The 24,593-nt window shown below is 38.6% G+C and overlaps 1 protein-coding gene across 1 annotated transcript in view; it reads right to left on the bottom strand.

Moving 5' to 3' along the window:
• The window catches only part of ACVR1C (activin A receptor type 1C), an 89,639-nt gene extending 65,253 nt beyond the window's left edge, over nucleotides 1–24,386 (bottom strand). Inside the window, exon 1 of the mRNA XM_055122867.1 lies at nucleotides 24,166–24,386. Within this exon, the coding sequence (XP_054978842.1) occupies nucleotides 24,166–24,238 (73 nt within the window). The 5' untranslated portion in view covers nucleotides 24,239–24,386. The remainder of the gene's footprint in view (nucleotides 1–24,165) is intronic.
• Nucleotides 24,387–24,593: the final 207 nt, after the last annotated feature.

The following is a 24,593-nucleotide window of genomic DNA, read 5'->3' on the forward strand; positions in this document are numbered from 1 at the left end:
ATGACATTATGATCATGCAATAAACCAAATCTGGGGTGTGGACAGTGAGATAGGAGAGCTGTGTTAGAGACTTGGCACCCTAAGAGGAACTGTGACTGGGCAGGACTCGGGAGAAAGGCTTCTCTGAGGTGAGCCTTGAGGAGCACACACTTCACCGCCCAGACCTTCACTTCTCTGCCAGACTGACACCCACCTTAACCCTCTCTGTAGTCCTCCAAGGTCTTCGAGATCTTCCACCCACCCTCACCTGCCTGGGAAATAAGCAGCAGCACCCAACCAGCAATGAAGTGTCTATCTGATGATGTCTGAGCACTAATGTCACCCTATTTTGTCAACAAGTTCCTGTCACACCTATCCCTGAACAAACTCCATTCCTAGTCCCAACAGGCACTGTGGCCCCAGACTCATGATTTTCAGGGTTCCCTGGAGTGAGAAGGCTTGTTACCTTTCCTAGAGTTGCAGGGAGACTTGGAGCCCTCCCCATGGTAGGACCAGGGTATTTTTAACTTCTCTTAAGCCTGAGAGTATCAGGACCTCACACTTTCAAGTCAGCTTTAGTGACAATAATTACTGACTCCATTTCCTAGCTTATTTGGCCCCCTGGACAGTTTCTTATGTATGCCCTCAGGTACCAATCTTGACACAAAAGAGAGGAGAGAAGGGACATTGTCTTTTTACAGAATAAGCTCAGGAGTTACGTTTTTCAAGTAGTTTTTTAAAACATATTTCCTCAAAATGTAAAATACTCAAGCTTAATTTCATGTCATTTAGATTTTTTTAATAAAATGGAATAAAAAGACAGATCTTGTCTAGAGCCCAATAAACCCACTTTTCTTTTTTTCTTTTTTTTTCATGTTCCACCAGAATTTTATATCAACAAAAATATAAAATGTTCCCATTTTATATCTCTGTGAAATTAACAGTAGAAATAAAAGCCCATTATTCTTCTGTATAATAAATGAAACAACTTTATAACTAAAAAATGACCAAGTGTCATAACATCTGATTCACCTTAAATTACAAAGTGCAGTTGACACAAATATAAATGTGTCCATTATTTATCTTTTTTTTTAATTTTTATTAAATCACCATGTGGAAAGTTACAAAGTTCTCAGGTTTATATGTCAGTTATACAATATTCAAACACCCATCCCTTCACCAGTGCCCATATTCCACCACCAGAAACCCCAGTATACCCCCCGCCCCCACCCCCTACCGCCTACTGTATAACTAATGAATTTCACTTCATTTTTTCTTTACCTTGATTACATTCCATAATTCAACACAAAACTCACTATTGTTGACATAACTCTCTCTCTCTTTTTTTTTCCTTTTTCCTTTTCCTTTTTTTTTTTCTTTTTCCCCCTCATCCCCCTTCCTGCGCCTCATAGTATGGTGTACGCCATGCCGCGTCGGCCAGTGTGGGGCTTTTGCTTAGTTCACAGTCCAGAGGTGGCTGCTACATTAAAAACCTTCAATATTTCAACAAAAACTTACTGTTATTATTTGGAGTTTCCCCCCCAAGTCAGACCTGTTCAAATGGAACCGTTTCACATTGCTGACAATTATAAATATTAAGTTGCGCGGACGACTTATTTGGATTTCTGTATAAAGTCCAGGGAAAATTCTGCCAGAAATTACATAGCCCAGCTCACAGTCCCAGTGCATTGCTGTAAGAAGTCTCTGAATTCAAAGTCTTTAGGCGCAGAGGGTCCGATTCGCGCTCAGCGGCTCCAGATTTATCTGGGCCGAGGGCGTGCCGGTTACGCCCCCTTCCCATGAGTTCCTGGGAGCCCCAAAAGTAAAATCCGAATACCTGTGGGTTTGGAGTCACAGAAGATGGCACCTGCCACATGGGTGCCGCCAGCCCGCCGCTTTCCGTGCAGGAAGACAGGGTGGGGAGGAAAAAAATCCACCCCCAGCAGCACAGAGTTGTAGCCCAGTTCGGTGTCCCAGTGCATCGCTATCGGATGCTGCGCTGGATGCCTGAATGTGTTACGTCTTTGGAATCAAAGTCTTAAGGCGCAGAGGGTCCGATTCGCGCTCAGCGGCTCCGGATTTATCTGGGCTAAACCCACTTTTCAATGATGAAAGTGGACCTCCAACCCCCAGACTGTCCAGCCTTCTAAAGTCAACCTAGGAGAATAGCTCTGGAAAGTTCCTGATTGCTAGGCAGGAGTTTAATAAAAAATTTTTTAAAAGAAATCTTGCACCCAAAGATTCCAACTATCCAAACATTGCTAGCCAGAACCTTCTAATATCATAAGGAGAAAAGGGAAACAGATAATAAAGCCCAAAATGTTACTTATAATAACATTAGTTATTAGTTTAGGATCTGATATTAGTTTAGGATCTATTAACCATATTGCTGGCATTTGATGTTGGTATAAAGATATTCAGGATAGCAGATTTGTCTGCCAGATCTGGAATCTCACTTACCAGTAAGATTTCAAAACTAATTTTAGGACTTAACCAAGGGTTGCACTAAATTCTTGTTTTTCCAAAGAAGACCACTGATATTCAAAAAAATTCTATATGCCCATTATTTCTTTGTAAAAAAGACAAAATGAAAATAAAAATGTGTACTACAATACTCAGTACCAATGCCACATAAGAAAGAACATAAATCTCAGAATTTAAGAACTGACTTTGTCAAGATAAAGGACATCTTTGTAAAATTTCAAATGTTGAAAGCAAAATTGCATTGAATAATGGTACTTTGTGGGGAGTAATTCTACTTTTTAAGTGTCTTTCTATGATATGGCTTGCTATTCTAGAGGTTGGCAGGGAATCAATAGAGACTGTAAGGCCAACCCATTTCTGTACTGTGTTTTGTTCACAATCAATGGCCATGATCCACACAGGAATGTTCTCTAAAATGGAAGAGGCAATTTTCCATTATGCTGTTTTTATTCAATATGGAATGTTCTGAACTACTGAGAGAAGGAGGGATAAGACCAATAATAAAAGCCACCTGTACGAAGTTACAAATAAAACTAGTAGTGAGAGACCAGTGCCTGCCTAACAAAAGATAGAACATATATATATCACTGTCATCCCATTGTTCATCGATTTGCTCAAGCAGGCACCAGTAACGTCTCCATTGTGAGACGTTGTTACTGATTTTGGCATATTGAATACACCATGGATAGCCTGCCAGGCTCTGCCATGTGGGCGGGATACTCTCGATAGCTTGCCAGCCTCTCTGAGAGGGATGGAGGAATCAAACCCCGGTCGGTTGTGTGCAAGGCAAATACCCTACCAGTTGTGCTATTGCTCCAACTGGTGTCTTAGAATCATGGTTCATGAAGAAAACACACCAAGAAATTGTATCAGCCTAATAGAGACTGAAGTAAATCATCAAAATTCATACTTTGGGGACTCATAAAGTCATGTAAGTTTACTTTTGTTTTTGACCTTAATGAAACAGAAAATAAAACAACCAAATGCGACAGGAGCATAGGGAATTTGAGGATCTAAGGAGAACAGCAAGAACAACTGTATGACGTAGTCAATCTATTTGGGAAATACAGGTTAAGATACAAAAAGTAAATGATAAAACACAAGATCTTAAAAGCTAAAGAAATGCTGACTTAATTAAAGATAATTAAAAATTGTCAGTAAAGAAAATCTAAATAGTAATTAATAGTAAGCCACAGTAACACTACTAGGAGAATCTTCCAATTGGAAAAAGATACAGAGCTGTCTCATGCAGAATAGAAGCAGCAATAGAAAATGAAAACTTAAAGCTCTCTAAAGTTCTCAAGGGCTCACCTATCAGACATTTTTATCACAATTTAGATGATAAGAAATGGTAAGGAACAGATAATTCTCAATTTTGAAATAAAAATCAGCAATGTAAAGTAATAAGCTGATCTAATTAAAAATTGGATGGCAAGTGAAGAGTTGAAAAAGGAAGAGGAAGGCGTGTGTTTTTCAAGGCTGATCCCAAGTGAAGTTCTTTCCAAAATTCACTTAAGGGTTTAATTTAGATTGTACCAAAATTTATTTTGCAGAAATATAAAATGGGCATCATCACCTTTCCTTCTATTAAAACTTACAGGTGGAAAATGAGAGATGAGTGGACTAGAAATGAATACTTTGAAATTTTAATATGTGTGTATTCATATACAGTTTTCATATGTTTATTATCACAGCTACATTAGAGCGTAAGTTCAAGGTTACCCATCAAATAACAGATTTGTGCACCTTCAAAAAATATATTGCAAGGAAAAATAAGAAAATACAAGACGTTAACAGACTTTAAAAGGTTTTGATGAATTTCTACTGATCAGAATAAAAAGAAAAATCTAAGGCAGAGCGTCCTGTGTCTTACTGTTCTGCTGGTAATAAGTTAGGATAAAAACATACAGAGCAAAACACTGTCGCAAAGAGTGAACATAACCCTGTGACCTGTATCTTTCTGGTTTTGTTCATTTGGCTTCAAGACAATGGAACTTTAGCTAAATACAGTGAAAGAACCCTGTGCTTAGGGAGGAAGATACCTCTTCAAAGGGTTGAGGGCATGAATTATATTAAGGAAGTTCAGGATCAGTCCTTGGCACTGAATGGTCTGCTGAGCATCGCCAGGAATGACCCCTAGGAACCACCACATGTGACCCAAAACCATAAAACAAGTAAATAAAATGAACCCTATGAGTTTAGGAAAATTCTATAACCACAGTTGAAATTCACAGTCACTGCCACACCAGCCATGCAGCCTGGGAAGTCACTCAACCTCTCTAAAGATGCTGCTCCATGGTGAAGCAAGGATATAGTGGCATCTATTTCACAGAGTCCTTGTGTGATATGTAAGATCTTAGGTAAAATTTTTGAGACACATATTTATTTTTTTGTTTTATCATTCAAAAATGAATTTTATTTTTTTTTTAATTTTTTTATTGAGTCACCATGTGGAAAGTTACAAAGTTTTCAGGTTTAAGTCTCAGTTATACAATGCTTGAACACCCATCTTGTATGGAGCTTACCTTGCATGTAGTCAATGCTGGTTGAATCCCCAGAACCACATAAAGACCCTTGAGCCCCACCAGGGATGATCACTGAATACAGAGAGGAGAAAGCCCTGAATACTGTCACCTGTGACCCAAAAACAAATGAACAAAATAATAACCAGATATATTCCTTGTGAATAACAAACTGTTTCCAACAATCTTTTCTGGCTCTAACTTTTTCTTATCAGAGAAAAACCCGAGTTCAATGGCTCCCACTAAGGTAATAAAGTCAGCAGCACCAAAACAAAACAGTATTTTAGAAACAGAAACTTTGGCATATGAACAAAAAGTGAAAGAATCTAAAACATTAATACTCACATAGATTACTACATTAATTTTCTTCCTTTTATGAGATTATTTCTTGGGTCTGACAGATGCATTAAAAAAGACAAATGTATCAAGAAAAAAATAAATCAGATGAGTGGAGGACAATAAAAACTGTCAACAAATATAAAAAGGTTTAATCTCATTGAGATTCAAGATGAAAATTAATGTAAAAATAATAACTGCCACTTTCCAATTTGAAAATTAAATTGCAAAGTGCAACACCTAGAAATAGCAATAAATAAAACTTCATCTTTGGTAAATATGACATATTCTTTTTGAGTGTCTTAAAACTCTTTTATAATCTTTAAAACTGTCCTTCCAAATCCTGTTATGAAATAATTGAAGAACAACCATTTAAAACTTATAGGCAAAAAACTTTCCCTTTGATATTTTCCTTAGTCTTGTAAGAAAGTCAAAAAAGGCAGAGTAACTTTTTGACTGTAGAAGACAATCAAGAAACTGCTGACAACATGCTGTGCTCATGACACTGTTGTGAACAAGGTGCCACTATTATGACTTAGTAAAATGAGGTTTGTTAATGCATTAATGAGCTGTGTATAGACTGCCGATGCAAGCAAAATTCTCCATAAACTTAATGATATAGTAAACCAACACAAATAACCCAAAGAGCCTATAAGTGTACCCTTGTATGAGATAAATGACTTTTCAAATTGGAATAAAGGCTTTCACCTGAAAGAACAGGTGAGAAATGAAGCATTTCTGATGACTTTATCTATGTATGGATAATGTCCCTCAACTGTAATTTATGTTACTAAGAGAAGAAATCACTACTCCACACTAATGAATGAAAAATGGCTTCATTTATCCTAATTTGATCTTATTTCTATCAGCTTTATGACATCTTGCAGGCTGAAAATGGTATCAAAAACATTTAATATGCACAAAAAAACTTGCATAGAAATTACTATAACGAAAAGTAAATTGTCACTTTAAATATGTATTTGTTTAATCAATGTCACAAAATACATGCAATTTTTTAAAAAAAATTAATGCAGGTATCATTAAAATAAATACTTTTTAAGTCTTTCATCTCCCAGTCTCACTTCCCAGAGATACCCTTTTTTCAACAAGTCTTTATTTATATGTAGGTTTCATGGTAACATTTATGTTTTAGGCACACAATGTTCCTATAACCATATGCACCACCAAAGTGCCAGTATTCTTCATCATGGCCCGTAGGTCCCTTCTCATTCACCCCCTCCTTTCGTTCTTCCACCAGCCTTGCAAGTAGATCTGCTGGCAGAATTTTGGGGCCTAGGGGTTTTATTTTCATCGCCATTATCTATTCCCTTGCTTACTTTACGCTCTCTATATGAGTGAGATCATCAGGTATGTGTCCTTCTAATATGACTCACTTCATTTAACATGACATCCTCCAGTTCCAACCAAGTTATAATAAAATACAACCCTTCATCTTTTCTTGTAACTGAGAAGTGTTTATTGTGTGCAGATATAGCACTTTTTTTTTTATTTTTAGATCACACCCAGAATAATGCTCAAGGATTACTTCTGGTGGTGCTCAGGAAACCACTCAGTGCCAGGGATCAAACCCAGGGCTCCTCCATGTGACTCATACACTCCAGAGCACTGAGCTAACTCCCACACCCGATACCAAACTTTTAGAGGTGGGGGTGTGGGACAATATCAGGCAATGCTCAGGGGATACTCTGAGTGGTGTTCAAGGGATAGTATGCAGACCTGGGGGTGAAATGTCTGCATACAAGGCAAGCACCTTAACTCCTGTGCTAGCTCTCTGGCCCATGGATTTTGACTATTGTTAACAGTGCTTCAATAAACATAGGAATGAAGACATTTTTCCCAATTCGTGATTTAATGTTCTTGAAACAGATACCAGGAAGTGGAACTGCTGCATCACTCAACAGCCCAATTTTCAATTTTTGATACTTATTGTTTCCAAAGAAGTGGAACCAGAACACATCCCAACCAACAGTGATTGCAGGTTTCTTTTTCACCGTACCCCTACTAGTCTGTTTTGGAACTTTTGAACACAAGTCATTTTCACTGATGTGAGGGAAATTTAATTGGTAATTTGATTTGAATTTCCCTAACAATCAATGCTGATGGCCACTTTTACACATATCTTTTTTAGAGAAATGTCTATTCAGCTCTTCTCCCCATGTTTTGATGGGATGTTTGCTATTTTTGTTTTGTTGTACTTTTGGGAGTTCTTTATATATCTTAGATACTAGCCCATAGTCAGGTTCCTGGTGCACAAATATTTTTTCCATTAGTGGAAAAAATTATTTTATTTTACCTCTTTATTTTAGTCATAATTTTCTTCTAAAAAAGGTCATTGTTCTTTCATGGTAAAGAAGCCTTTTAGTTTCATGAAATCCCATTCATTTATTTTTTGTTTCTATTTCATTTGTAACTGTAGCCAAATAGATACCTTTAAAGTCAGTATTATGGAGTAGTTGGCTGATGTTTTCATAAATGAACCTATAGATTCAGGCCTAATATTAAGTTCTTTCATCATGCTGAACTTTTGTGTACAGTATGAAGCAGTAATTCACTTTCACTTTTATTGCATGTGGCTAACCAGGTTCCCACTGCAATTTATCGAGAAGATTTTCCTTCTTCAACTTTATATTCTTGACTCCTTGGTCATAAGTTAACTGTCCATATATTTGAGGGTTTACTTATGGATTCTTAATTCTAGTGAAAGCTATTATTCTGGACCTCTGCTTTTATTCCAGTACCACACTGCTTTTATTTTGCTACAGTTATAGTTTAAAGTCAGAAAATGCACTGATTCCCATGTTCTTCTCAGAATTGTTTTGGCTATTTGAGGAGTTTTATAATTCCACAAAATTTTAGCAGTACCTGTTCTATGACTTTAAAAAATTGCATGGGAATTTTGCTGGGGGGCCATAACCAGCTGTGTTCCAGGTTGAGAACAGGTTCTATGTTCAGGGATCACTCCTGGGGTTGCTTGGGGCACCTTGTGGGGTGCCAAAAGTCAAACTGAACTCAGCTGTGTATACAATTAGTACCTTATCCCCAGTGTTTTCTCTCTAGCCTCATGGAGATTTTGATAGACTGAATTTGACTTGCACAGATAGTGAAGGCATTTAACCTGTTAACACTTTGGGAAGGATGTTCATTTTAATGTTATTTATTCGAGTCCATGAACATGGGAGATGTCCCTGCTTTTAATCATATTTGTTGCTTTTCTTCAAAACACTATTTTAATATATTGGCTCTAAAATATATGCTTCTATTTTTAATTAATCAATTTGAAACACTATTTGTTCTCTTCCTGATTTATTTTATTTAGATCCTAGTTTAAATACTTAAATTTGTAAGGGACTTAATTTGGAGAAGGTCAGGTTTATTGAGCTGTAATTTACATGCTTTAACATTCATTCTTCTAAGAGTAGTTTTATGAGATATGACAACTGCAGAGGCATCACCCCTACACACACATATACAGACACACACACAGACACACACACACAGACACACACACACAATTTCCTCATGCATTATTTTAGACAACCATATATTTTCTGTTGCTGCATGTATGCCTTATCCAGAACTGCTAAAAGAATGCTTCCTATTAATTTTGACTTGTTATTTATATTTTACCTTAAGGCATTTGAAATGCTTTCCTTTTGCATACATCAGTAGTTAATTGAATGAATCTAGAAATTTGTTTATCCATTCACTAAAGAAAGGATATTTGGTACTCCTCCCAACCCTCCAACCCCTGGGGATTTTGCTGATTTAGGAGTAAATTTGTAGTAAACATTAGTATACAGATTTTTATGAGAAATAAATTTCATTTCTATTCACTAATACTGAGATGTAGGAAACCTATATTGCATATATATAGTTTGTGTGTGTGTGTGTGTGTGTGTGTGTGTGTGTGTGTGTGGTTTGGGGGATGTCCAGAGATCATTTTAGCTATGTGAGGTGAGTGGGGATGTTGGTCAGACTGCTCAGAGCTTGGGTCTGGCAGTATGATGCAATATTCAGGCCCCAACGTGCCCAGGAACCCCAGGGCCTTACCCAGTGGTAATCAAGGCCCACCCAGAAATGCACCCGGGGGTGGGAGGGTAGCATTAGCATGTAGTGCCAAGAGACTAAACTCAAAGCCTTACAGAAGTTAAATATGAGTTCTATCACTCTAAACTATATCCCCAGCACCTGAGATTTTTTTAAATACACCTTTCCAGCTGTCATCTGAGATTGAAAGATTTAGTAAGTCATTTGAGATTGAAAGATTTGATAGAAATTTTCAAAGTTTTAAGAGCCTTTGATAGTTTTCAGTTTTCTTTTCTTTCTTTCTTTTCCTTTTTTTTTTCAATGTTGGGGCACAGCTGGAGAAAATCAGGAATTACTCCTAGCTCTGCACTCAGAAATTACTCCTGGCGGTGCTCAGGGAACCATATGGAATGCTAGGATTGAACCTAGATTGGCTATGTGCAAGGCAAGTGCCCTACCTACTATCACTACAGCCCCAGCTTTCAATTTTCAAAGAACTAGATTACTTTACTTTTTCTTTCTTATATTAACAGCCTAATCGTGTTGAAGTACTTTTTTAGTTTTATTTTTATATATGTCAGGTAGTTCATTTTCCCTCTTTGCACTAGTATCATTGTAAATGTGTATTCCCATTTTCTTTTGGTAAATATAGCTACAAATGAAGGCAGTTACTATTACATAAAATTAACTAACATCAGTTTGTAAACCCGAACACTCAGCTATAACAGTGTTTGTTTTTACATGCTGTTAAGCATGCCAAAATATTGGCTAGATCTAACTATACAACTGTGACTGGTAGTGATATATGTGCCATGTTAAACCTGGTCATATCACTCCCCTAGTTAATCATTTAACATGATATTTACACTTCAATATAATTATCTTAATCACCCTAAGTGATCCAGTACATACTGCTCCTGTCAATATGACTTCAAACTTCTCTATAATCTCTCTATCCTCGTTTTCTATGACCCTTATACTTGTGGTTTAAACTCCAGAAAGACAAGATGGATTGTATTTCCCACCAAATACAGTGTCTATTACTTCCATCATTCTAATTGATAAAGAAGTCATTTTTTTTTTTGCTTTTATGGAGCTTATATTTTATTGAGGAGATATAGATAACTCTAGGTTAGAGGGTTTTGATATGGGGTGGTCAGAAAAAAAAATCACAATGAAAACTGGAAAGAATAACAAGCGAGTTAATATATATCAGTCATCAAAAATAATTTCACACTGGTCCACATCACAGGGTTATTGTTCTAATTATTATTTTCATTAATTATTGTTTTCATTACCATATAACATGATTACAATCCTAAATATAATTTATTATACTTTCCAATGTTTAGTTTTTATAACCTGACTTTTTATGAAACTGTCTTATAAAAATGGGTATTTCATAATCCTATAATGGATACTTTATAGAACAGTAAGATGGTTCTAAGGATTAATGCAGGTGTGCCATATCTAGAGCATATTTAAACATATTTCTGGCACCCGGAAAACAATAAAAGTTAGCTACTACTTAGTCTTTGGTTTCTACCACTTTAACTTTTTCTGCTACTTATACTAGTAAACACAGCAAACTTCTACCTATATTTCTGAGTTGCATGATGCTATTAATTTTAGCTCTTACAGCAATTTACATCTTTGTTTTTATGAGTGTACAGGTATACAGTGCACAGATAAAACTAAAACACTGGTTTTACTTTTATGCATCTTGTGATCTTCAGAAAAGATAGAGAAGAAATGGTACATGCCCTCTATAGAAATGCTATATATATTACAGTAAAGCTGTTCAAGATGTTTTCATAGACCTTAAATTTGGTCCATAGCTTTGTATATGCTACTATCAATTAAAAATATTTTACTAAGAAGTCTTATTTGAGTTGGTGAATTATATATGGCTCCAATACCTCATTTCTTTTTTTTTTATAGTTTATTTTTAATTAGTGAGTCAACGTGAGGGTACAGTTACAGATTTATACATTTTTGTGCTCATGTTTCTCCCTTACAGAGTTTGATAACCCATCCCTTAAAGAAGTCATTTTTTCAGGTATTACTCTATGCCAGAAACTAAGACCTCTAAAGAAATTGTCTTATCCTTGTTTGATTCTCAGAAAATCCTGATAGGAACCATGTATTGTTATCACCACATTAATAAGAAAAATTTAAATGCGCTACACAAGATCTCCTAGCTAGTAAAATATAGTTAGAACCTTAATTCAAATCTAGATCTGTCTGACGTCAGAACCTTCTCTCAATCATTTCTCTCTCAATCACTAATCTAACTGGCCATAATGCTTACATGCTGTTAGGAATACCCTTTTTGGAATCCCTGTTTGGAATGCCCTTTCTACAGTTTTAATAGCAGTCTAAATGGCAACAGAAACCAATACTTGTTAAAATAATTAGAAATGGACTTTATTAAAAGAATACTAAAGACCTCAACATCATTGTAAACTACAGTGTATAAAATAAATTTCAATTAAGAAAAAAATATTAAGGAACTCATAAGAATTTTCAGGAGAACCATATTCAGTACATGGAGCTACATTTAATTTCCAATAATGCCAGAGAGTCAAATCCATTATGCCATAATGTCCAATTATGCCACTGAATATGCTACTGATACAACTACTGAGTATTAGATACTGTACTGGTTAAAGTGTTTAACTGTAACAAGCAGTACTGGTTACAGTACTGCTGTCACTGGTTATACTGGACATTCCCACTCTGCCACAGTTGAAAGGACCTCATACTCATTCTTTTAGTGAACTGCTAATTCCAGGCCAAGTGAAGAATGCTATTAGAACCTCAACCACTTGTTCATTCCTTGGATTCAGGGAAGGAACGAAAAACAGTAATTTGGCATCCTGAGCTTTTGCAGTAAGATAACAAGGTATATTTCCCCAAAATAAAAAGGAATTTTGAAATTATGAGACATTTTACTATCATACTAGGCTATCAAAAGAAATGACAAATGCCACCACACTCTTTCTTTTTTGATTTGTCCTGAAAATTATTACCAGTAGCCTCCTCTATTGCATTTTGTATGTTTTAATGTTACTGTACTTCTAGCTTTTTAATTACTTGCTTTTAAATAATTCTGATTTTAAGTAATACTCATTTGCATAACTTTTCTGTACTTTGCTCTCAACCAGGTTTTATCTTACAGGTGTTCGTACTCACCTAACATCTGTCTGTGAAGATAGCATTTATATACTCAATAAACAGCTGAATGAAATTGAAGTATAAATCTTCTTGGCCCTCCTCTACTAGAATGTATATTTCTTACAAACAAAGATTTTTGTCATACTCTTATCTCGTTTTTAAATTTTCCCTTTCTTTATATATATACATATATATGTACACATATATGTACATATATATGTATATATCACTGTATCACTATCATCCCGTTGTTCGTCAATTTACTCCAGTGAGCACCAGTAATGTCCCTATTACACTCAACCCTGAGATTAGCAACCTCTCTTTACTCGTCTTTCCCAACGATTGGAGGATCTTTCAGGGTCAGGGGAATGAGACCTATCGTTACTGTTTTTGGCATAACTAATAAGCAACGGGTAGCTTGCCAGGCTCTGCCGTGTGGGCGGGATACTCTCTGTAGCTTGCTGGGTTCTCCGAAAGGTATGTATATATCTTTTACTGTATTTGAGATATGAATACACCATGGGGAGCTTGCAAGGCTCTCTGGTGGGGGCAACAGACTCTTGGTAGCTTGTCAGGTTTTCCAAGAGAGAGAACAAGTTTATTAAATGTCACTATTAGATGTCGCTCGGACACAAAGCTCCCGGCACCTTGGTCTTATAGTCTCTGGATGTTGGCCGTTGGTGGGATTACACATGGCCTGAGGCAGTTTGTGGGTGTGGCTGCCAAGCTACTAGAAAATGGGGTTCTGGGTGTTGAAGGCCTGGTGTCAATCCGAGTAGGCTTGGAGATCTCAGCCCAGGGTCCCGCACACCTGGGTTCCTCTGCCAGTCCCTTCAAGCATGAGGCTAGTCCAATACACACACACACACACACACACACACACACACACATATCTCTTCTATTGTTTTTTTTGGAGGGGCGGTTATATCTTGTTGTGCTTGAGGCTTACTCTTATGCTCAAGAATCAACCTTTAGCACCATATATGGTCCCCTAAGCACTGCCAAGAAGCACATAATGCACAGGCTTCCCATTGAACCACTGACCTAGTTGGGCAAGAATCACAATAAGGACCCACGGAACCTCCTGAGCACTGCTTGGGAGCCCCCACTCCAACACACAAACAAAAATCTTTGGTTTCCTAAATGTTTTTTAAATAATTTTCTATTTTCAAGGTCATTAATTGTTCTTCTTATCTTTACCATTACCTTCCTTTTATTTTCTTTGAGTTAATTTTGTATTCTCATAAATTCTACTCTAGTCTTATTTTTCATTGTGTATCCCACAACATTTGTTGTCTTCAATTTTCAAATTTAAAATTTCACCAATTTTAATTTTTTAATTGAATCACAATGAGATACACAGTTACAATGTTGTTCATGATTGGGTTTCAGTCATACAATGTCCCGTCCCAACATTATACGTCCTCTCTCTCTCTCTCTCTCTCTCTCTCTCTCTCTCTCTCTCTCTCTCTCTCTCTCTCTCTCTCAATTTGGGCATCAAGGTTTGCACTACAGATACTGAAAGGTTACCATGCATATCCTTTTGCCTACTTTCAGCACTCAGTTCTTGTCCAGAGTGATCATTTCCAACTATTACTGTCATACAACTCCCCTTTCTATCCTAACTGCTCTTCGTACCCCACACACTGTAGCAAGCTTCGAACCACTGACCAGTCCTCCTGAGCCCTATTTTACCTGGCTTTGGATATCAGTTTCATCCTATTTTTTTATATTCCACAAATGAATGCAGTCATTCTATGTCTATTCCTCTCCTTCTGACTCATTTCACTCAGCATGATATTCTCCAAGCCCATTCATTTATAAGCAAATTTCATGATTTTATTTTTTCCTAATACCTGTGTAGTATTCCACTGTGTAGATGTATCATGGTTTCTTTATCCAGTCATCTGTTCTCAGGCACTCAGGTTGCTGCCAGATTCTGACTATTGTAAATAATGCTGCAATGAATAGAAGTACAGGTGGTGTTTCCGCTCTGTGTTTTTGGACTTCCAGAGTATATTCCCAGAATTGGTACTGCTGGGTCATATGGAAGCTCAATTTCTAGGATTTTGAGAAATGTCCATATAGTTTTCTTTTTTTTTAATTTTTTAATTTTATTGAATCACCGTGAGATAGTTACAAGCTTCCATGTTTGGGCTACAATCTCACAATGGTCCATATAGTTTTCAAAAAAGTCAGTATTCACACCAACAATGAACGAGAGTCCCTTTATCCCTACACCTATGACAGCACTGGTTGTTCTTGTTCTTGTGGGTGTGTGCCAGTCTCTATGGTGTGATATTTTATCTCACCATATTTTATTTATTTGTTTTGATTTGCATCTCCCTGATGATTAGTGGTGCAGAACATTTTTTCATGTTCCTTTTAGCCACTTAAATTTCTTCTTTGTGGAATTTTCTGTTCATTCCTTCTCCTCATTTTTTGATGGGATAGATGTTTTGTCCCTGTAAAATTCTACCAGTGCCTTATATACCTTTGATATTAACCCCTTATGAAATAGGTATTAGGTAAATAATTTTTCGCATCCCATAAGCTCTCTTTGTATCTTGGTCACTGCTTCTTTTAAGGTTCAGAAAATTCTTCGTTACGTATAGTCCCATTTGTTTATCTTTGCTTCCCATTACTTTGTCAATGATGTTTCATCTTTGAAGATGTCTTTAGCTTCAATGTCCTGAAACGTCTGCCTATGTTTTCTTCCATGTACCTTATAGATTCAGGCCTGACACTGAGGTCTTTAATTCAATTTTAGCTGACATTTTCTATCATTCCCTGAAGTCCACTTTGTCCATTATTAAGATAGCCACTTTAGCTTTTTTTATGGCTAGAATTTTCATAATATAACTTTATTCATATTTGTTCTTTTAATCTATGTGTAAGCAGTTGGCTGACCCAAATTTCACATGTATGTTCAGTATGTCGATAATCTTTTTGCAGTAATTGATAAAAATAACCATAAAAAGCTTCAGTAGAGATAAAGAAGACTTGAAAAGGAAAATAAGCCACTTGACCAAAAAAATTATTTATAAAACACACCACCAAAAGATTTCTAGAATACTCCGACAACATTGCAACAATACTGCACATTATTTTTAAGTGCATAGGGTAAATTCACTAGGTCACATAATGCTAGACTACAAAATAAATTCAAATGAATTAAAAAAATACAGACTATATTCCTTTATGGCCTCCCCACTTTTCCTTCTCCTCCCCTACTGCAAGGGAGTTTTTTGTTGAGAGTTTTGCCCTGCTGCTCATCATGGTACACTCCATTTTACCCTGTCAATACTCCAAAACATATCTCTATCTGATGTGAAGGAGTTTTCCTTTGGTCCCCACCAATGCCCCTTGTGCACAAAAAGGCTTTAATTGTGTCTTGCTTTCTTTTGCTACTCCAAGCAGTGCCTAGTCCCAAATGTTTGGACTCAGTGATACTTGGGAACTACTAGGGCTACACTTAGCAGTGTAGGATTCATGTGAAGCTGACCAACAAACCCATCACTGTCATCCCATCGTTCATCAATTTGTTCAAGTGGGCACCAGTTAACATCTCCATTGTGAGACTTCTTGTTACTGCTCTTGGCATATTGAATACGTCATGGGTAGCTTCCCAGGCTCCACCTTGCGGGCAAGATACTCTAGGTAACTTGCTGGGTTCTCCAAGAGGGATGGAGGCATCGAACCTGGGTCAGCCGTGTGCAAGACAAACGCCCTACCTGCTGTGCTATCGCCCCAGCCTAACAAACCCATAGACTCCTATAGATTCCTATATACAAAACATGTATATATCTACCATTTGATCAGCATTCCCAAGTCTACAAAAAACTTTTTAGAAGTTAAAGCCAGCCTACCAAAAGTTTGAACTGAAAACTGCAACTTAATAAAGGGATTTTTTTTTTTGCTTTTTGGGTCACACCCGGTGATGCACAGGGGTTACTCCTGGCTCTGCACTCAGGAATTACTCCTGGCGGTGCTCAGGGGACCTTATGGGATGCTGGGATTTGAACCCGGGTCGGCCGCTTGCAAGGCAAACGCCCTACCCGCTGTGCTATCACTCCAGCCCCTAATTTTGTTGTTTTTTATTATTAATCACTCTCCCCCAGTCTAAATTCCCAATGTCAGAACAACAATCATAAAAAGAATAGTACTACAAATCCTACAGATATTCAAAAGATAATGAGGTATTATGGAAAGCTTCAAGACTGAGCTTGGTCAAAATAATTCTAAAAGAGCATCTTCATCCTGATTTAGTACAGTAAGTCAGTCTTTTTAAATATATGCAGTCGTTTTTAACAAAATCAACTTTCCTGTGCAAGAAACATTATTGCTTTTTTTGCTTTTTTTTTTTGCTTTTTGGGTCACACCCGGTGATGCACGGGGGTTACTCCTGGCTCTGCACTCAGGAATCACCCCTGGCGGTGCTCAGGGGACCATATGGGATGCTGGGAATTGAACTTGGGTTGGCCGAGTGCAAGGCAAATGCCCTACCCTCTGTGCTATTGCTCCAGGCCCATTACTGCTTTTTAATATAGCGAGGTAACAGCTAAAAAAGAACAAAGGAAAAAACGGGGGAAGCAGGTGGTTCATCTATTATTCTGTAATGAGTCTTCTTCTAATCATGTAATTAATTAGTGTTTCAAATTTATGCTGTGTTGTTTATTTCTAAGAAATACAAACTTCAGGTTGTAAATAGAATTTGAGTGAGGCCACAATCTTACCGCCAGGCAAATGTTCAAAATAGATTCTTACTCTTGAAGAACAATAATAGAGAAGAAAAAGACGCACACTTCTAGAAGAGGTCAGGCAAATGTCATCAGATAAAACTGAAGGATATGGTGATGATATATAATAATTTTAATATATTTTACTTATATAAAATGACCTTTTTCTTAAAAGCTGTATATATACCCTCTGAGTTAATCAGGATAATAGCCTATGAGATAAGAGTTTCTTAGATAATCATGCATTCGTGAAGTGAAATATTTTGCATTAAAGAGTATTATCCAGATTCTGACAGACTGAATTTTTTGTCATTAGTTGTATGTACCACACCCAGTAGAGTGTACAGGCCACTAGGGTCACTCCAGATAGTGCCCGGGGGATGATGTGGTAACAAAAATCAATCTCAGTACCTTGCACTGAAAGCACGTGTTCTACCATTTGAGCCATATCCCCAAACCTGGATTAGATTATTTTTCTAATCCTGCTTTTTGACCTTAAAATATTTCTTTTCACCAATCATAGTACTGATGGAAAATTTTATTACAGATATGTGGTGTCTATCTCTGTCATTTTACCTCATCATGAAATAAGGGTGACAAAACAGAAGAGAAGGAAAATGTGTGTTTCACTTTCAAGATTAAACATCCTAATCATTTTCCCAAAGTGAAAAGTTTAATGAAAAAGTAGACTGATCTAATTTGGGATGCTTAAGTCACAGACAAATTTAAATTATTTTTTTAAAAAAAATAATAAGCCAAGCTCTTGAGTCATACTAAATGATTCACCCGTGAATTCTTGAGGGGATTAATTTAAAACAGTTCCAAAGAAACAATATCTTCACATACCTACTCTAAAAAAACAGAGAAGAACAACAAAAAAAGGTTATTCTAAGGGAGAAAAAGTGAAGAATAAGAGCAAAACCTTGTTAGCCTGGTTGACTAATCAGAGCAAATTAATTCAAGCGGCTTTTGATAAGTCAAGGGAGTGTCCCCTGACAAATAGCTGAGTGCTGAGTTCGATGGAAATAGTTTTCCTTGCCTATTTCACACTCCATCCTCCTACTCACCTCCCCGCTCCCTTTCACATTTAACCAGTTCCCTAAATAAGAGAAGTAGTGATTTTTATTGTTCAGACACATACAAGAGAACCAAGAGGCCCACCGGCCTTATGGATCCAAGAATGGGAAAACATAGGACTCAAGGGCATGGCTCTGTTCTCGACCTCTTATTTTCACAAGCGTGGGAAGAGTACAATCTGCTTCCTCAGAAGAGAACAAGCCACCTCTTTCCAGAGACTCTCCACCTTTTCCAATATAGCGATGACCCCTGAAACTAGTGTCTGGGCCTCTCTCTAGCCAGAGCTGCCAAAAAGGCTGACCTAGTGTTCAATATTGGTGACTTGCCTGGCTTCATTTCACCCCATGCTATGTGGCTTTTCAATCATTGGTGTGGGTTCAGATTCTGATTTATCACAGGCCCCATTTCTTAAGTCATGTTCAGAGGTTGGAGAATATACAATTTGGGGCAAAACCAATGGTCAAAAAGTTAATCTGTCTTGGGCTGGAGCGATAGTACAATGGGTAAGGCGCTTGCCTTGCACATATCTCCAGTACCCCATATGGTACCCAAAGTCTGTCAGAAGTGAGTGCAGTGTCAGGAGTAAGCCCTGAGCATCACCACGTGTGGTCCCTCCCCCAGAAAAAGGCAATGTGTCGTATTCTCTTTTCCATTTCTAAAGTTAATTTACTTTATTTCTATATATTCCCATCAGTAAGGTCTATTTGGATAAAAGGCACATTGGAATCTAAACTATATTTGGGTATCCCATAATAAAAGTGCACTTATATATCCTTATGAACTGTAGCACTGTAGCACTGTCGTCCTGTTGTTCATCGATTTGCTCGAGCGGGCACCAGTAACTCTCCATTGTAAGACTTGTCAAATTTCTTAAGGGTAAACCTTGAGACTTTGGCTATCAGCTATGAAAAATTTAAAATACCTGAGACCAAAGCATTAAGAAAGTCAAGAAGCCTCACATATATAAATAAGGATGAAGCATAGTATAATCTTTGTGTAAGAATTCTCTTCTTTGCTTTTCTTATGTATTATTTAGCTGTTTTTATTTATATTTAAAAATTAAATTGCATTTTATTATTTACTGAAATAAACCCTTAATGTACATGTGAACATATTTGGGCTTTTTAAATAATCCATACCTACAGTTGTTCATTTATAGGACATTTTCCTCTACAAATCTCTAAATTAACATTAAACAACAGGTCAAGTCTAAACTATATCAGGAATCAAACTGTCTCTGAGTAATACTTATGCATCCTGGTCCCTTTCCCAAAGAATTTGATATGATTTCTTCATGAACAAGCTCTAAAACATCCAAATGCATCCAATTTACAAGGTCCTAGGAAGCTCCAGGTCTCCCTAGCTAGCCTTAAATTTATCCATTCTCTTCTCCTCTTAGCTTTCTTTTATTTACAACTGCCAAAAAAAAATACAACAAAATGGATCATGACTACTGTCTGGAAGCATTTCCACTAAAGAAGTAACATATGAACATTTATTTAAAAGGAAAATAATCTAAAAATACATTTGAAAATAACAATCGCATTCAAAACAGTAAATTTGGGGAAAACCAACTGCTTTCACATAACACTCATTTGCAGGGAGTTTAGAGAAATTATTCATATCTTTCACACATCCCTTCTTGTCAAGATACTCATATAAGACTGGGAGAGGTGACTATCCCTGTGCATTCACTCAGAGCCATGGAGATATTCTGTGCAAAGAGCTGGGGTTGACCATTCCCAGACGGGAAAGGTAGTGAAGCTATAACAAGATCAGGTTTCAATCCCTGGCATTCCATATGGTACCTGGAGCACTGCCAGGAGTGATCCCTGAACACAGAGCCAGGAGTGAGCCCTGAGCATCCCCAGGTATGTTCTCCCCAGCCCCTTCCCCAAAAGAGCCAAAACATTCTTTCCAGTGTAAGAGTCAAGAATACAGGTATCAGAAGCATTATTTTTTTTTGCCTTTAGTGTCTAGAGCCATAGCACAGCAGGTAGGGCATTTGCTTTGCATGAGGCCGAACTGGGTTCGATTCCTCCACCCCTCTCAAAGAGCCCGGCAAGCTACCAAGAGTATCCCGCCCTCACAGCAGAGCCTGGCAAGCTACCCGTGGCATATTCGATATGCCAAAAACAGTTAACAACAAGTCTCAAATAGAGACGTTACTGGTGCCCACTCGAGCAAATCCATGAACAATGGGATGACAGTGACAGTGACAGGGTCACACCTGGAGATGCACAGGGGTTACTCCTAACTCTGCACTCAGGAATTACTCCTGGCTGTGCTCAGGGGACCATCAGGGATGCTGGGAATCAAACCCGGGTCAGCTGTGTGCAAGGCAAACACCCTAACCAATGTGCTATCATTCCAGCCCTGCAATTCATTTTAACATATTTATTTAATGAGTTTCTAAAAAAATACAGAATGCCTAGTTAACATAAAATTCAACAGCAGTTATTTTCTAATATATGCATGCCCTGTGTTTTATTTGTAGCATTCTCAAAAATTATACCTTTATCTAAAATCCATTCTTAATACTGGATTTTTATGATTTGCTTAATCTGAGAACCTATTTAATGTTCCTTTAAAGGTGATTCACAGACATTCTTTTCTCTTGATTATTTTATCCTCAATTCAGACATCTCCTGAATATCAGACCATTAAAATCAATTGTTTGTTTGACTTCAACCCTTCAGGGTCTTAGAACATTTTAATAAGCTTATTAAATTCACCATAATGAAACAGAGGTCCAACTATCTGCCACCAGCAACACTTTCTCCAGACCTGTTCCTCCTGCAGTGGGTCACCCCACCTACAGGGCTACTCTGCCATGGGTTGGGTGAGATCTCAAAAGCTCTATTTTTGTATGTGTGTAGCAAATCAAAGGAACAACTGGTCTTATACTTCTGTAAGTTTGAGGCTAGATCATAAATTTAGGCTGTACAGTCAATGAAGAAACATGCTCCCAAGGATTTCTGCACAGTTTGCGTGCGCCAGGGAAGTCTCATCTCTGGAACCAGGAACCTCTTGCCACATTTGTCAACCAATGAATGACGACGGCTCCAAAGAAGGGCAAAGGTGGCAACATTCTTTGCATTTATAAACCCAGGTCAACCCAGGACTTTCACTTTTACCCCCAGCACAGTTTATAATTTATAGTGGGAAATACTAACTTGGCGGGGGAGGGGAACATCACGTTCTGTCATTGCCAGCCAGATTATTAAATGAGATAGTTCTTTTTTCACTTCTGGAATAACAATATCTAGCTTTCCACATTCATAATAATTCTTTTTCAAACCAGAAAAAGAAGTTTCATAAAATCACTGGAGTATGCACAGTGTGTAAATTTTATAATATCCAAATCATCACTTCAGAATTGGGAACTCTGTGATTTTCTGCCAATTTTTTGTTTGGTACAGATGATAAATGCTGAGGTCATGTTAGGTCTTATCAAATATTGAGTAATCATAAACAAGATAATCAGAGAAATTCAGATATGACTAATTTTTGTGACTAAAAAGTCAGTGCAGATAATGTTTTCTTTTAAGTTTCCACCAGCTGTTACCTTCTGAAATACTGCTCAAAGAAGTGGTTATTCTATAGTTAATGCAGGATAGAGATGCCGGGGAAGAACAGGCAAAGCAAAAAAGTTTCTTTGGTTTATCATTGTCAGAAACTTAAGGTCCCAGGTGTAGCCCTCAGCAGAGCCAAAATGGTTTTCATCTTGGTTGTCCCAACTTCTCATAAAACCTGACAACAATGACATATACATTTGTGATTTGAAAAAGTGATCAGGTAAAAAATAATGCAAGTTACCACAATATATATAACCTATGTGAATATATATTCATAGGAATATATACGTATGTGTATGTGCTTTCTGGTATGCTTTTGCAAAATGAAGGTCTGTAGAACAAAAATCAAAAACATAGCAGAAATTAATTGTACATATGGCAATTAACTTTGGAACACAAAGAGAAAGTTTCTTGTGGATATTTGAAAATGATTTTGCTTGACAAAATAAAAAGGCTTATAGTAAACATTCAATTTCAATAAAATCCCCTACAGTATTGATAATTGATCTAGATGTAGGCATTTACTTTTTCTTAACTTTCAGATTTTGAGAAAACGATCAAATTTGAATAACTGATCCACTGCTTCCCTTTTTACACAATTCGGTGTGAAAAGTTTCCAAGCCTTTCCAAGAATAGAGAAAGCTTATTTTCCAAATATGCAATGCCCAATATCTCTGAACTTCTCTACAAACTTCTGTCATATAACTAATTATACAAGATAATCAAGCCCACTTTTTAAAAGTTCAAAGCCAAGTATTCAACGCCGCAAAATATAAAGGGGGCAATGTCACAGGTGTTCAGTCCAAAGAGGGGTATATAAAAACTTTTCTCCTAAAGTCTCTTAAAGTCTCATCACCATTACTATTTATAAGTTGGTGGAACTTCCACCCATTTCTCATAAAGATTTTCCCACACTCAGTTTTCTTCCCACTGGTGAATTTACTAACGCTGAATCCAAATATTTCACTCTATCCTGTCATCTTCCTGACACTCTTGGGGTAGCTACTTTCCTAAAAAGCTGTGCCTTTTCGAAGATGACGGAAATGCTTTCCTCCTCATTAGTATCAATTAACCTCTTCTAATTTTCTCTTGAATACTATACTTAATGAGGATCTGGCTATCTGAAACACTGTACAGGACCGCAATCAGTTATTCAAAATCACTTCTCCTGCACTTGTCACTAAGAGAAAACTATGCGTCCTGGAGTAGAGCTATTCTGGGAAACTAGAACAACAACAACAAAATGTATCTAAATCAGCTTCGGACCAAAGTACAACTCTAGAGATCGGGTTGGGGCTGGGGGGACCACGACGGTTTTTTAAGCGCAAATGTCTTAGCTATCTGATTGGTATGTTGAAAGAACAAGTTAGCAAGGAGCCTATTCTTGATCTCCAAAATCCAAGATAAAATTATCAAGAAAAACATTTTTTTTTACTTAAAGGGTTTGTCATCATGAGCACACACTTATTATTATTGTTGTTGTTGTTATTATTACCAGAAATGCATGCCCCTCTACCCCTGCTAGTGAATATTGTACGCTAGGTGTCTAGCTTGGGTTCAGGGCTCTATTTAGCCTACCAAGGCACAAACCTGTTATAAACTCCGGGGCACTTGCCAGGATTTTTTTTCCCCCTGCAACTCTTAGTAAAGAGAGTACCTCGAAAGCAATGTGCGTTGCAAACCACGCAGATTTAAGCTCCCACTCCCGCCTACACAGCTTGGCACCAACGGCTTTTGAGGTATCCCCCGCCGTCCAAAACTCACACAGAATCGCGGCCACCGCGACGCACACTCCCACCAGCGCCAAGCTACCAGCCGCGCTCAAGCCTGGGTGCTCAGCACAGAGTTGGCCCCCCGAAGCCCCCCGCAGAGCAAATTCCGGGTGTCCCGGAGGCACCAGCGAACGCACGCCCACTCCCTCCTCTGCAAAGTCCCCCCCCCCCAAAAAAAAAACCGTCACCCACTTTACCCCATCCACTCACACCCGTGTCCCTATTACTTTTTTCCCCCCTGCTCCCGGGGCTCGGTCCCCTACGCATCTGTCTCCCCCATCCAGCTGCCAGGCGTCAGGTACCCCCCCCCCGCCACCTCCGAGGCGTCGGTCCCTGCGCCCCCTGCATTCAACTGGCGCTCCTTACTGCTCCGGGTGCGAGGTCGGTGGGCTCAGGGGCGCCTCCTCCCTGGCCTCCCGCAGCCCGCCGCGACCCCCCGGGCGCCCCCTCCTACCTGCCGAGAGCGCGGCGGCGGCGGCGAGCAGCAGGAAAGCCTGGCGCAGCGCGGCGCCCAGCGCCCGGGTCATGGCCACCCGCGGCCACGCCGGGGCTCCGAGGGCCCGGAGCGGAGCGCGGCGGCCGGGGCAGCGCTGGCTGCTTTGAAGTTCGCGGGACGCCGGAGGGAGCCCCGACAGCCTCCTGCAAGAGCGTGCGCTTGGCTCTAATCCCGGCGGGCGCCCCCCTCGCCGCCCTCCCCCATGGCACGTCCCCCGCGGCGGGCGGCGCGCGGCCCTCCAGCCACCGGCCCCCGGCAGCCCGGGGGGTGGGGAGGGGGGCGGGGGGGTGGGGGCAGACCCCGCCCCTGCCGCGCCTCCGCCCTCCGCGCCCTCTCTCGCCCCGGCTCGGGCTGAGCTACCCCTCGGCCAAGGAGATCGCCCGAAG

The sequence above is a fragment of the Sorex araneus genome, chromosome X (genome assembly GCF_027595985.1).
Source record: "Sorex araneus isolate mSorAra2 chromosome X, mSorAra2.pri, whole genome shotgun sequence".
NCBI lineage: Eukaryota > Metazoa > Chordata > Mammalia > Eulipotyphla > Soricidae > Sorex > Sorex araneus.